Genomic DNA, 13565 nt, shown 5'->3' with positions numbered 1-13565 from the left:
TCCTCTTCAGTGCGGTATGTCGAGGGCAAGAGCCTAGAGATGTAGTTCACTGCTTACTTGCTGTTCATAGTGATGTGTTAGCACAACAGGCTACCCTGAACCCTTGACATTGCCAGCAAGATTTTGTCGAACCACGAGAATACAAGTGGATCGATAACGATGATGCTAATTAGGAATCGCCCAGGCTGGCTATCAGGGAGCAGGGAGCCTGTTTGCAACACTTTGGTCTTCAGGGTCGCTGGGCTACCCTGAGACGGTTTCTCTCTGATTCCCGCTGTTCTTCCATAGCAGCACACTTCCACTCTCATTCCCAGGTGTTTTCCCCATCTCTCTCTAGTCACCACTTTTAAGATAATCCCATTCCTCACACTCAAACTCTATCCTGTGACTCTCACACGCATAAAGTGAATACCCAGTGCCCGACTTTGTGTCAAAACATAAACACATCCCGTTTCTTTTTTGCTGTTTTTGCGGTATTGTCCGCGTGGACAGACTGGGACACAGACCGACCGGCAGCACCCTTTCAGAACCATAAGACCATCAATCTCACCAGTTCGGACCACTCAACGCTTGTAGGTGGGGTCGGCAGCAACACAAGCCCCACCAACACCAGTTTGGATTTCACCTCACGCAAATCCCCCGACAGCCTGGGGATCAACGCGGCGCCCCTCCACTCCGTCATCGTGAGTGACCCCCCCATCACGCCACACGACCCGGGGTTCCTTGTGCGTTATCAAGCCGTTGTAACTGAAGTAATGAAGGTTGCCAGATTGGATGATGCTCAGAAGCCCTCGGCCGTTGTTGGTCGTCGTTGTTAATGCCCACACTTACATAATACCATATAGAAGTGTGTTGTATAATTAAAGTATTTGATATTGTGTTTTTCTGCAGAATGTGGCAACAAACGGACTCAACGGGGGTGTCCATCAAGAGGCGGTAACCATGAGAAATAAAGGTATGATATTAGATTTTGTATTAACTTTATTCATAAACAAAGAAAATATATATTATTATCAGTCAATATATATTGATTTGTTAGTGCTAAGTGCTAATAGGCATGTTAAGTGTAGGAGTCTCCTTTGAGAGATATTCATGAAGACATTAAGCGTTACAACAATGCATCTTTGAGTACACTTAAAACACACACATCACAAGCTGATCGACAGGCCTGCGAGGTGTTCTTTTCTAATCCCCTGTGCCTCACTGTTCCCCCCTTCTCTCATGTAGAGTCAGAACCCATGTCTTTGAAAAACTTAAAACGGAGGTCAGAGTTTTTTGAACAAGGTAAACGTTTCCGAGGCTAGCAGGGTGAAGGGTGGTGTGATACGGTGTTGTTTGTCATGTGGTGGCTGGGCTCTCTATGTGCTTCCCCCTCGACCACTCATCGTGGCCTACATCTTAAATATACTTGTACATGTATGCCCATATGCATGTGTTTTCTATCAATTGAATCAAGCAATGGAAACGCGTATGGTGGGATCGACGCCCTCTTTCAAAGTTTTTAATTGAGCCTCGTCTTTATTCTGTCTTTGTTTCTCTTCTATTTATTTGATGTATTTTTCAGCCTGGACTCATAGCGGGAGCATAACTTGTATCATACCCCCCCCCCCCCTCCCCAGGTAGCTCAGGGTGCAGCAGGGTCAGCCCTCTGGTCTACCTCTGTGGTAAACACGCAGGGCCCAGTGTGCAGTGACCTCTATTCCCCCCCCCCCCCCACCTTGCTATCCCTGTATGCCTACCTGCCCGCCAGGCAGAAGCCCGGGTTCCCTGGCATGATTGTTGTTGCAGCCGGGGGAGCAGAGCTAGGATCTGGTCTCCCAGAGGTGGTTTGCTTCCCCCCCACACCCCTGTTTAGCACTGAGGAGCTAACACTCCTGTGGTAAACATTGAGCTGAGCTAACCGCTCCTTAGTGAGAATCGTCAATGGCCAATGACAGGTTTAATTAGCAAAAAAAATAAGACAAATTCCTTCAACCCTGAAGTTGTTATGTAAGTGATTATATACCTTTATATTTAACCTGGAGCTTGTATCCTTTCCGCTGTGACCATCATTTCTTATAGACAGGTAATCGTTAGCTCTCTAAACAAATCCACACCAAGGATTTTTCTTCCTCTCAAAATCAATTTGGCCCGGAGAGAAATATGCGAGAAAATCTCAAATCAGAAAAAATTATAAGAAAGAAGAAAGAGACTATTACGTAACAGTATCAGAGTCAAAAAAAAAGAAGCAATTTCTCTATTTTTCTTTCAAAGCTCCCTTGGCTGTACACATCATGCCTGGCACACTACACCAACACCAGACTCGCATCATTCGGTCTGGTTCTGTGCGTGTGTGTGTGTGTGTAATATATATATATATATATATATATATATATGTATATATGTGTGTGATTTATACATTGTTCACGGTCACACTTTCCCCTTTGCTGTGCATGGCCTTCAATGCATTGCTGTTGCACAAAGACAGGTCCTCTCTGCATGGAACGTGTGCAAATCTCCTAGCGACGTGTAGCACTGGCTTGCATGCAACCATTGTATGGACTTTTTGTGTGGAAAGTCTCAACGTTTTACTGTATCTGTTTGCGTGAGTCCCATTGTATTATCTCCAGTCTATTCCCCGTTAAAGTTCATTGATTTCCATTTGGCTGATCAGGGTTTCCAGAGGTCAGCTTATCACTTTCCTGATTGTCAAGTCAATAATCTTTATATCTTAATACTCTCCATAATATTTACGACGTGCATACCAGAGGAATCTCAATGACACTTGTTTACTTCTTCCAGGAGGATCAGAGACGGCGATATCGGATGTGAGTATTGTTGAAAAACACAAAAACATATTTAGTTTCTTTCTCACCCCCTCCCCGTTCACTGGCGGTTCTCTGAAAGGTGATCCCTCGGCGGAGACAGCACCACTGTTGCACTCAAGCCCTTTGATTGCTCAATCATCCTGCTGTTGTCAGGAGCACACACACACACGCACACACACACACACAACTCTCAGAGTGCTCGTCGTCAGGTATCATCCGGACCGATAGCTAGGGCCTCCTGTTCTTGCACTTCCACCTTCTGTCTTTCTCTATCTGTATTTCTGTCTCTATTTATATCTCTATCTCTTTATATCTCTGTCTCTCCTACTCTCTTTCTGTCTCCCACTGTGTGTGTGTGTGTGTGTGTGTGTGTGTGTGTGTGTGTGTGTGTGTGTGTGTGTGTGTGTGTGTGTGTGTGTGTGTGTGTGTGTGTGTGTGTGTGTGTGTGTGTGTGTGTGTGTCTCTCTCTCCCCTCTCTCTCTCTCTCTCTCTCTCTCTCTCTCTCTCTCTCTCTCTCTCTCTCTCTCTCTCTCCCCCTCCATCCCTCCCTCCCTCCCTCTCTCTCTCTCTCCCCCTCCATCCCTCCCTCCCTCCCTCTCTTTCTCTCTCTTTCCCTCATGGAGGCTATACCGGAGGTAATCCTAGCCCAGAGCAGAACTCACCATCACTAGAGCCACACATCAACTGGGATCAATTGTTACATCACCGCTCTTTAGCAGTCATGTCTCGGTCCAGTCAGAAGTACAATGGGAGAGTGAGAGACTTTCCTTCAGTGTGTCCATACCCACTTATTCCCTCACCTCTTTTATAAAGTCCACAGTAGGCAGCAGTAAGCGGCAGAACTTTTCAGAAGTCTGTTTTCTTCTGGCCTGGCTGCGGGCGCCTGGCTCTGGATGAGACCTAGAGATGTGAGTCTCTAGAGCTCCTTCATGTGGCGTGTGTGTTACATTATGGCCCTCCTCCTCCCCTCTGTCATCAGATCCCCGTGCCCGCCCTCACCCCCTCGGCCAGCCGCTGGTCCTGGGACCCCGAGGAGGAGCGCCGCAGGCAGGAGAAGTGGCAGAAGGAGCAGGATCGCCTCCTACAGGTCAGCAGGCGTCGGTTCGGGTGGCTGTGATAACTGCTTCATTTTAGCTCAGATATTGGTAATACTTATTATGATGACTATGATAATAAGGATAATGAGAATCAGAAATGTATTTATTTACTATTGTTATTTATTTATTTATTTGAGTACTTATTTATTCAAGTATGTTTGCACGTACAAGAATATTGACTTGGTGAGGTCGCTGAATAGAATACATAAAGCAACAAGATATTAGCAAAATAACAATTTATTTGACAATATTTACATCGTAAACTATTTAAGAGCCATCAATTATGTATGCTGTAAGAGGCTTAGATGCAATGAGAGGGTTAGAGGCTATGACATGAGGACGAGGCATGTACACACTGTGTGTGTGTATGTATGTGTGTGTGTGTGTGCGTGTGTGTGTGTGTGTGTGTGTGTGTGTGTGTGTGTGTGTGTGTGTGTGTGTGTGTGTGTGTGTGTGTGTGTGTGTGTGTGTGTGTGTGTGTGTTTGAGTGTGTGTTTGTGTGCGTGTATGTGTTTGATGTGTGAGAGGGTGGGGTGGGGGGTATATTCCCCAGGATGAAGTCCTGTGAGATGATTGTCCCCAGGAATGCAAATAACTCCACAGTGTGGACTAGGGAGTCACACATGATGTGGGAGGGGGGTTTGGGGCTAGGCTTCTCCAGATATCTTCTAACATCTCTACGGTTTTCACAGCGTTTAGCCCTGAGTTGTTCCGGCTGCTCCAGGAAGCCAGGTGCTCACCTGGCTTCCTGGTTCAGTTTGACAGAAGAGAGGCTAGAGGTGCAGCTGTAGGTGTAGAGGGAGAAGAGGAGAGGAGAGGAGAGAGCACACAGCCTATTATTAATCCTATGAGGGGGGTGATGATCATAATGATGATGTCAATGTTGACTTAATTTCTATCGCACCTTTTCATTTAGAAAGCGCTTTATTAAAATAAAATTGAACAATAAATTCAAGATATACCCAAGAAGGTACAAGGTAGATGTACACATCCACATGTTTCTCACACCAATTCCGCAGCACGTCCCTGCCAAAAACACGGGTGGTACGACTATTCGTGTCTATCCCTTGGCCGTGAGATGAAAGGTGTCATGATGGCATCCACTGCGAGGAAAAAACACTTTCGCTCGCTGCTCCCTCAGTGCTATTCCCTATCGATCTGACGGCCTACTTCAGCCTCCTAAGAGCCTAGCCAGGGGAAGGCGACGCCGGCAAGTCTCCCGCAGACCTTAACAGGAGCGCCGGCTAGGGAATGACAACAAGTATAAATAGGCCAGCTGCTGTCTTCTGCATCGTGGGTCACAGGGAAAGGTGTTCAGAGGAAGACAGTAGTCTGTGGAGAGAGAGTGGGAGGGTACGTGTGTATGGATGTGTGTGTGCCCAAGCAAGCATCTATTCTCTTCGGGAATGAGGTCTAAAACATGCGCTGGGTGCTGTGATCTTGTGTACAGTGTGACGTAGGCGCGCGCGCGCGTGCGTGCGTGCGTGCGTGCGTGCGTGCGTGCGTGCGTGCGTGTGTGTGTGTGTGTGTGTGAGAAACTGTGTACTGGTATGTGTGTGTGTGTGTGTGTGTGTGTGTGTGTGTGTGTGTGTGTGTGTGTGTGTGTGTGTGTGTGTGTGTGTGTGTGTGTGTGTGTGTGTGTGTGTGTGTGTGTGCGTGTGTGTGTGTGTGTGTGTGTGTGAGAGAGAAGACATGAACTGGTGTGAGTGTTTGTGTGTGTGTGATTGTGTGTGAAACATGGTGTGAGCGGTGTCCCTGTGCTCGTGTTTCCAGGAGAAATACAAGCGCGACCAGGAGAAAATGCAAGAGATATGGCGCAAGGACCAGGAGGAGGCTTACGACAGCAGGCAGACACAGAAGGTGAGCCAGGAACTCAGAATCAATACAAGTAGACCCTTCAAAACACCAGGACTGAGCCTGTAATCCTCTGCGAGACCTGCAGCATTTCAAGGATTAAGAACTTTTTCATCAATAAAAAAATCCGAAATGTTCTGCTTGGTTGGATGAACATGGTCATGTTCAAGCCAAGATCCATTTTTTTACCTTTCGTGGCACCGATCAATTCCACAGAAACATTATATGTTCACAAGATGATGAGATTAGCAAAGGGACCGTCCGATTAGCATTCGGCGTCATCATTCACCATGACCGCCCACGCCGACCGGTAGGCAGGGCAGCCAATAGAATAACTGCATCTGCCCTCAGCTTTTCCGGGCAGTGTAGGTGTAGATGCGTCCTTAATGAGCTACTTGTGGCCACGCGGACGTCTGCGTGTGTGCGTGCGTGAATGTGAGTCAAGTGCTCTGCTTTAAAGACGGGGTTGGCTCCTGGCCCACCTCCCTCTCCTCCCCCACAGACCCAGAGCCTGGAGGTGGACGCCGCTCGCCCCTCCTCCACCACCCACCGCTCCCCGGCCTGGGAGGCCCAGGAGGAGGAAGAGGAGGTGAGGAGAAGGAAGGAGGCGCAGGAAGAGCAGAGGCAGGCAGAGCAGAGACGCTGGCAGGAGGAGGAGGAGGAGCTGGAGCTCAGGCGCTTCAAGGAGGAGCGGGAGAGGAGAGAGCAGCTGCAGCGGCGCCGGGAGGCCGAGGAGAAGGAGAGGAGGGAGGAGGAGGAGGAGAGGAGGGAGGAGGAGAGGATGAAGAGGACGGAGGAGTTGAAGAAGAGGGCGGAGGAGGAGAGGAAGCGGAGGGCCGAGGAGGAGGAGAGGGTGAGGAGTGCGGCGGAGGAGGAGAGGAAGAGGAGGATGGAGGAGGACCTGAGGTTACAGAGGAGGAGAGACGAGGAGCGGCAAGAGGAGGAGAGGAGGCGCGCCCTCGATAAGCAGCAGCAATGGTCAGCAACAATGCAAACTGTCACGTCCCTCTGGCCTCTCCCTAAACAAGCAAAAATAGCATAAACACACGCACGCACACACACACACACACAAACACACACACACACACACACACACACACACACACACACACACACACACACACACACACACACACACGCATAGGGGCCTACTTTGTAAACATTTCAGCTGCCCTTCATGCCTGCGCAGCAATACTCAGTGCTAACCTCATATGCCCCAATGTGACCTGCCCTGTTGCTCCTGTCTCATAACAACCACCACTAATATGCATCCTGTGTGCCTCTGTCCTTCTCTGTGCTGTAACGCTTCTGTCCCCACCTCTCCCTCCCTACCCCGCCACTAACCTATCCCGCCCTACCTGTCGCTAACGGGACAGGAAACCCTCTGGCTTCCGTAGTTCCCAGTCGCACACCCTAGCTTACTCCGACAGGTTGGTACTGCGTCGTGTGTATGGAACAGTGTGTACGCGTGGCCGAGACTCGCATGGATATAGGCTGTTTCTGTGTGACCTCGCCCATGCAACATGTCAAGCTGTTAATGTAGTCGAAAAAACAGTGATCTCGCATTCAAAATCGAATACCTGTTTGACTCGCAAGCTGATTGAACACGATCAATTGTATGAATGATCAATGGTATCGCGACATAAACTCAGTTCATTTCAGTTCATTCGTTCATACTTGAAGACGTTGATTCGATTTCGTAGTTTTGAAATGATTTTCTCCCTTCTTGATTGACAGGGAGAAGTCCAAGTCGACACCTGAGGCTCTGGATGATGTGGGATTCTCCGAGAGGCGAGGTCAGTACGCTTGCCTTGGTTTCCCCGCCACAATGAACTGAGTCCCCACTGAATATGTATTGTGAGGTCTGCTCTCCCACCGAGTAAACAACCGCAGGGGGGGGGGGGGGGGGGGGGGGGGCAGCTGACCAGGTGTGAAGGAAAGCATGAAATATAGATATGAGCCGCTTTCCTTCCCTTCACCTCAAGCTGTTGCCATACACAGGCCAGTGTGTGTATTTTAAGAGTGGTCCACCGCTGGGTTGTATGCACACCAGGTCACTACAGGCCACAGGGGGGCTCGTCCTACTGGGCGCCTGAGGAGCGGTCGGGGCGGGAGCGCTACAGTTACTCTGGCAACCAACGGCTGGAGGCGCGGGAGACGGAGCGGATCCTGAGCACTTCGAGATACAGAGAGCCGCAGAGAGGTGGTTCAGTCGGAGACCCCCCCGCCGACACCGCTGCGCCTCCTCCGCCCCCCTCCCCTGTCCAATCGACCCTCACCATGTTGTCATCATTGTCGTCTTTTAATCGGGCCGATCGTTGCCTTTCCGTCGTTGCGGGAACGTTGATTTTTTTCAGTATCCGCTCCGTCGATTTATCCCATCATACACTCGAGCGGAGAATGAGATGCAGCATACTATTGATTTCCGTTTTGTTCCCCCTCCTTGTCCCCTTGGATTGTGTTTGCATTTTTCAGCATGAGATGTTAGAGTGATCGTTGTACCCACCGTATGAATCAATTCAACCTTTTCTTGTGGTTGATTTCTCAGACAATCCAAGATTCCTGTTGTTGCAAAAAATCCCATCTTTACTTTCATTGAACAGAATATTTATTTTCCTCTTGCTCTTACAATCTCTCTCTCTCTCTCTCTCTCTCTCTCTCTCTCTGTCTCTGTCTCTGTCTCTCGCTCTCTCTCTCTCTCTCTCTCTCTCTCTCTCTCTCTCTCCCTCTCCCTCTCCCTCTCCCTCTCCCTCTCTCTCTCTCTCTCTCTCTCTCTCTCTCTCTCTCCCTCTCCCTCTCCCTCTCTCTCTCTCTCTCTCTCTCTCTCTCTCTCTCTCTCTCTCTCTCTCTCTCTGGGTGTGGTATAATTTGGGCTTGAGAAGCCCTTGCAGCCTGCAACTGTGATTAAGCCCTATACAAATAATATTGAATTGGCTTGACACCCACTCTCTCTCCCTCTCTGTCCTCTTCATTGCTGTGTGTGTGTGTGTGTGTGTGTGTGTGTGTGTGTGTGTGTGTGTGTGTGTGTGTGTGTGTGTGTGTGTGTGTGTGTGTGTGTGTGTGTGTGTGTGTGTGTGTGTGTGTGTGTGTCTGTGTGTTCGTATGTGTGTGTGTGTGAGCAGCGGCCAGTGGCTTGGTTGCGGCGGACCGGCCCCAGCGGCGCAGCCAGCAGCAGCTCCAGACCCAGGCGGACCTGGAGCGCCAGCAGATCCTGCAAGACATGAAGAAGAAGACCCAGCTGCTCACCGACAACAGCTGGATCCGCCAGCAGTCCACCTCCATGGCCCCCAGCAAGGAGCCCGTCGACGTGCCCATGCGCAGGTACCCGCAGCTCGCTGGAGGGGCACCCAGCTGCCGCCCTGCTGCAGGGGACGTACATCGGGTTATCACATGAGATAACCCCCCCCCCCCCCCCCCCCCCCCCCCCCCCCCCCCCCCCCCCCCCCCCCCCCCCCCCCCCCCCGAATCCCCCTTAGACATCCCTGAGGGCTGTATCTTCTGTGATGGGAGGTCAAGTCAGCTTCTGGTTTGAAGTACACCGGTGTACTTTAGTCGACACCTTATAATTAAATTAAACCTAATTAAATGTCATTTCGTAAAATAATTGTGTTTTAATTGAATTGAAGAGGAATAGTCTAACGTCTCTTTTTCTTTTTTTCCCAGAGGAGAATCCCTGGACAACCTGGACGCGCCCCGCAGCGCCTGGCGGTCGTCATGGACACCGGGTAGCACCTCCTCCATTCCCAGCTCCACCCGCCCGCAGTCGGCCATCTACGGCAGCAGCGGAGCGGGAGGCGTCGTGGGCGGGGGCACGTACTACGGCGGGGGCTACCCCGCGCGCCCCGGCTCGGTCTCCGGCCTGCCCGCCTCCGCCTCCACGGGCTCACTGCGAGGCGGGGCCGCGCCCCCCGCGTCGTCATGGCGGCAGCAGTCGCCCTCCCTGTCGCCCACCACCTCGCCGGAGCCCACGTCCGAGCCGTTCGGGCGGCAGCAGCGCAGCAGGTAACGTCCCGGGTTCATCGGCCCTCAGACCCTCAGACCCTGGGCCCTCTGCTCACGGGGTCCAGGGGGTCTGGCGTCAGCAGTGTTGGTCGGGGGGCCTTCCTTACCTGGAAGCCCATTGGACTAGGCTGAAGCCAGTGGGATCCCAAGGGGCGTGTTTGCCAAAGAAAACATGATAAAGCTTACGTTACCACTACTGTTGACGTAAAACATTGAGCTCTTGAGTTCAAACATAGCTAATTCCAAAGCAGCGTGAATATTACATGAATGAATTCATTGTAGTTAAGGGGTTGGTCATCAACTACGTCAATTGCTAGAGTTCGCTGATTGGCCGGCTTAGTGTTCGGAGCCAAGCTGACGTGACAGAGTGGTTGTACGATAATATCTCGAGGTAAAACCGGACCTAAGCTCATGAGATTCAGGGTAGATTTGCGAGTTCACCAATGAACATCGATGAGTGACGAACCTGCCACATATGCTGCTATTTTAGGAAACCAATTGGGACCCTGGGTTTGATGCCACATCATCTCTTCCCAGAGGTAGCGGGAACATATGTACCTCACAGCCGGGAAGATTCCCATTTTATAACTTTATAACCCTTTTTTCATTTTGTTTTATTCCATGCTTCACCATCTACTTTAAACCCAACGCATCATACATGGATGTATGTCTGTGTGTGTTTGGGGGTGTAGTTTTGTGTGTCAGTGTGTGATTGTTTGTGAAAACTGAAACCTGTGTTCAAGCATAATCCCACATCTACATGTGAAGCAAAAGTACCTGGATCGACGTGCCTTGTTGATTCAAGACTTTCCTTTTTGCTTAAGAGTGACTAATGTTTCATTCCCTGCTGGGGGAATCGATTCCTACACAGAATGGTGTGTGTGTGTGTGTGTGTGTGTGTGTGTGTGTGTGTGTGTGTGTGTGTGTGTGTGTGTGTGTGTGTGTGTGTGTGTGTGTGTGTGTGTGTGTACATGTGTGTGTTTTTGTGTATATTTTTGTGTGCATGCGTCTGCGTACATGTATGTGTGCGTGCGCACAAATATGTGTGTGTGCGCTTGTGCACGCACATGCGTGTGCCGATGTATGTGTGTGTGTGTGTGTGTGTGTACATTTGTGCTTTAACCCTCCATCAACCACGGATGTCCGTACACTCTGCACACCAGGTCAGTGAGTGGCAAGAAAATCTGTACGTTCTGTGACAGCCCGCTGGGGAAGGGAGCGGCCATGATCATCGAGTCCCTGGGACTCTGTTATCATTTGAACTGCTTTAAGGTGAGCGCCTCAAGACCCCATTCCTCCCCTGGGTTACCGTGGCTACCTGGGGACTGTGCTACACGGATCATCTGTGGGGGGGGGGGGGGGCGGGGGTGATGGGCGTCCGGATAAGCTAACCCCCCCCTCTGTCTGGATGACGCACCAGCCTTGATTTTGCACGCCCTACTAACCGGTGGTCGAAGGGTACCGTACCTGTCCTTTCCCCTCTGCGGCCCAAACAAGAGGGAGCCGTGTGTCACTGTGGAAGCTACCCACACACACAACACCGCCAAACATCAATCCAAAACCGATCAATCTACGAGCCAGGCTAATCCTCACCCCACGTTTTCCATCGCTTTCCCTAACGCTTCACTTCACTCCGGTTGTGGCTCCATCCTGAGACTCCTGTGTTTGTTTGTATGTCTGTCGGTTTGGGACCGACCTGTTGCCCCCATCCTCTCCCCCCGACACGATTGATTAGACATCCTACCTGTCAGCCACGTCTCTGCTCTCCTCCCCGGCTGCGTCGGCCAGACAACCCTGGGGCCGTCCCTCGGCCTCCTCTTCTCTTCCACCTCTTCTCTCGCTCGCCGTCCACCCGTGGAGACGCCGGACACTGACTCTCTCTCTCTCTCTCTCTCTCTCTCTCTCTCTCTCTCTCTCTCTCTCTCTCTCTCTCTCTCTCTCTCTCTGTCTCTCTGTCACTCACTCACTCTCTCTCTCTCTCTCTCTCTCTCTCTCTCTCTCTCTCTCTCTCTCTCTCTCTCTCTCTCTCTCCCTCTGTGTCTCTCTGTGTCTCTCTGTGTCTCTCTGTGTCTCTCTCTCTCTCTCTCTCTCTCTCTCTCTCTCTCTCTCTCTCTCTCTCTCTCTCTCTCTCTCTCGCCCTGTCCCTCTGTGGCTCTGTGTCTCTCGCTCTAATCCTGCCCCCTCTCCCTGATCCCTCCTCAGTGCATGGACTGCAAGTCCGACCTCGGAGGATCGGAAGCGGGGGCCGAGGTGCGAATACGCAACAAGCATCTCTACTGCAACACCTGCTACCAGCGATTCAAAGGTGAGTAGCCCAGAGCAGACCTGACCGCCAGCCAGAAGGAGCGGGCGCGTTGGATTCCCAGTGTGTGAGTCCTCCTGGCGCAAGATGCCCTAACACCTACCTGCCCATTAATGACATGCATCTCATTTGCGTTGTATTCAGGCGATATACACAAGGTTTATTCCCACTTGTGTGCAGTCTACCTGTAGATTTTCAACAGGAATATAAAGCTTTTGAAGCTTTCTTATATAACAGCTTGTGGAATAAAGGATGTTTAATTCCCAAAGTGTGCAGCCTACATGCATGCATATTTGAGCTAGACTCCCTACCCTCTCCCTGCTCATCAAGTGCATGTGTCTTAGTCACCTGGAGAGAAGCCACTTACAGTTAAAATTTGACGAGATTGTGCATAGAAAGTGTTCCGGGAAAACAGCTGAACGTGTTAAAGCGAAATGTAACAAGGATTTCACCGTAACCGCGTTATCTCTGTGTTCCCGCAGCAGGCCAGCCAACCTCCATGTGAATCGGCTGCGCTCCACCAGATTGATGAAGAGACTACTTTTGACAACAACCCATGAGCAGGGCAGCGGCAGCAGCTGTGGCGGCCGGACGTGGACACCACTGTCTATGAAGCGTGTCGTCTGATGAAACCGTCGACGGGTTCCTCATGTAGCGGTGTACTCTGATGTTTATTCATTTTCTGCTTGAGCGTGAGAGAGGGGGTGTGGTGTAGAGGAGCCAGGCTTATGTCCGTATATATCGTGTTAGGTATTTCATATTTGTACAAAAGCATAAGGGATTTGCATGCAGCAGTGAGTTTTTAGCACAGAGACACTGCCCCAGCATCGTATAGGTTTTTAATAATGCAGAGGTTTTCCGATTTCCTGAACTTTTACTGACACGGACGAGTCACCGAGTCCGTTGTTATGGAATTGCTGGGGGGGGGGGGGGTCTCGCCGATCTCGTCTCTAGGCGTTCTCCGCACTGAGATCCTGCTAACACTAGCGCTGACTGTCATTCCGTGGTATTCATTTATGTCGTTGTGCCTTTCATTTCGTGTCGGGGGATTAATGCTTAAGGAAATAATTTGAGATGTCTATTTAAAAGATGTGTTGGAGGCTGCATTGACGAGCACTTATCAGGGGTTTGAACCGAGAGATTAAGAGATTCAAACGATTTTTGCAGAAGAAAAATATGTTGTGTATGATGTTGAAATGGTTGTGAGGCAAGCTTACTTCGGTAAAAAAAATTATGTAAATAAATGGCCAAATACTGAACTTGTCTCACATTATTTATTTCATGTTATCGTATCTGCCTAACATAACCTTTTGCATTGCTGAGTTATACGCTTATCACCTCTGTCATGGACAGACATTTCCACATTTCCTCTCTTTCTTTTCACACCCACACAAATCAGAGATAATTATTCTTTATTATAACATTGTCTTCCACCCTCTCTCTCTCTCCTTCTCCCTCTCTCTCTCTCAGTCTCTCCCTGTTTGTATGTGGTGCAATAGTGTT

At 50.2% G+C, this 13565-nt stretch overlaps 1 protein-coding gene across 5 annotated transcripts in view; it reads left to right on the top strand.

Annotated features, from left to right (window-relative positions):
- The window catches only part of lmo7a (LIM domain 7a), a 55575-nt gene extending 42262 nt beyond the window's left edge, over positions 1 to 13313 (top strand). For 2 of the 5 annotated variants that reach the window (XM_056579469.1, XM_056579466.1), the window contains 15 exons: positions 493 to 683; positions 892 to 955; positions 1228 to 1284; positions 2782 to 2807; positions 3787 to 3894; positions 5678 to 5764; positions 6261 to 6736; positions 7135 to 7188; positions 7496 to 7554; positions 7812 to 7961; positions 8881 to 9079; positions 9422 to 9760; positions 10924 to 11032; positions 11963 to 12065; positions 12545 to 13313. In XM_056579469.1, the coding sequence (XP_056435444.1) occupies positions 493 to 683; positions 892 to 955; positions 1228 to 1284; positions 2782 to 2807; positions 3787 to 3894; positions 5678 to 5764; positions 6261 to 6736; positions 7135 to 7188; positions 7496 to 7554; positions 7812 to 7961; positions 8881 to 9079; positions 9422 to 9760; positions 10924 to 11032; positions 11963 to 12065; positions 12545 to 12567 (2045 nt within the window). In that variant the 3' untranslated portion in view covers positions 12568 to 13313. Of the gene's footprint in view, positions 1 to 492; positions 684 to 891; positions 956 to 1227; positions 1285 to 1619; positions 1665 to 2781; positions 2808 to 3786; positions 3895 to 5677; positions 5765 to 6260; positions 6737 to 7134; positions 7189 to 7495; positions 7555 to 7811; positions 7962 to 8880; positions 9080 to 9421; positions 9761 to 10923; positions 11033 to 11962; positions 12066 to 12544 lie in introns of all 5 variants that reach the window. The other 3 variants (XM_056579465.1, XM_056579467.1, XM_056579468.1) reach the window with 3 other exon arrangements.
- Positions 13314 to 13565: the final 252 nt, after the last annotated feature.

Source organism: Gadus chalcogrammus, chromosome 20 (assembly GCF_026213295.1).
Source record: "Gadus chalcogrammus isolate NIFS_2021 chromosome 20, NIFS_Gcha_1.0, whole genome shotgun sequence".
In the NCBI taxonomy this organism is placed as follows: domain Eukaryota; kingdom Metazoa; phylum Chordata; class Actinopteri; order Gadiformes; family Gadidae; genus Gadus; species Gadus chalcogrammus.
This window is presented reverse-complemented; position numbering and strand designations above follow the sequence as displayed.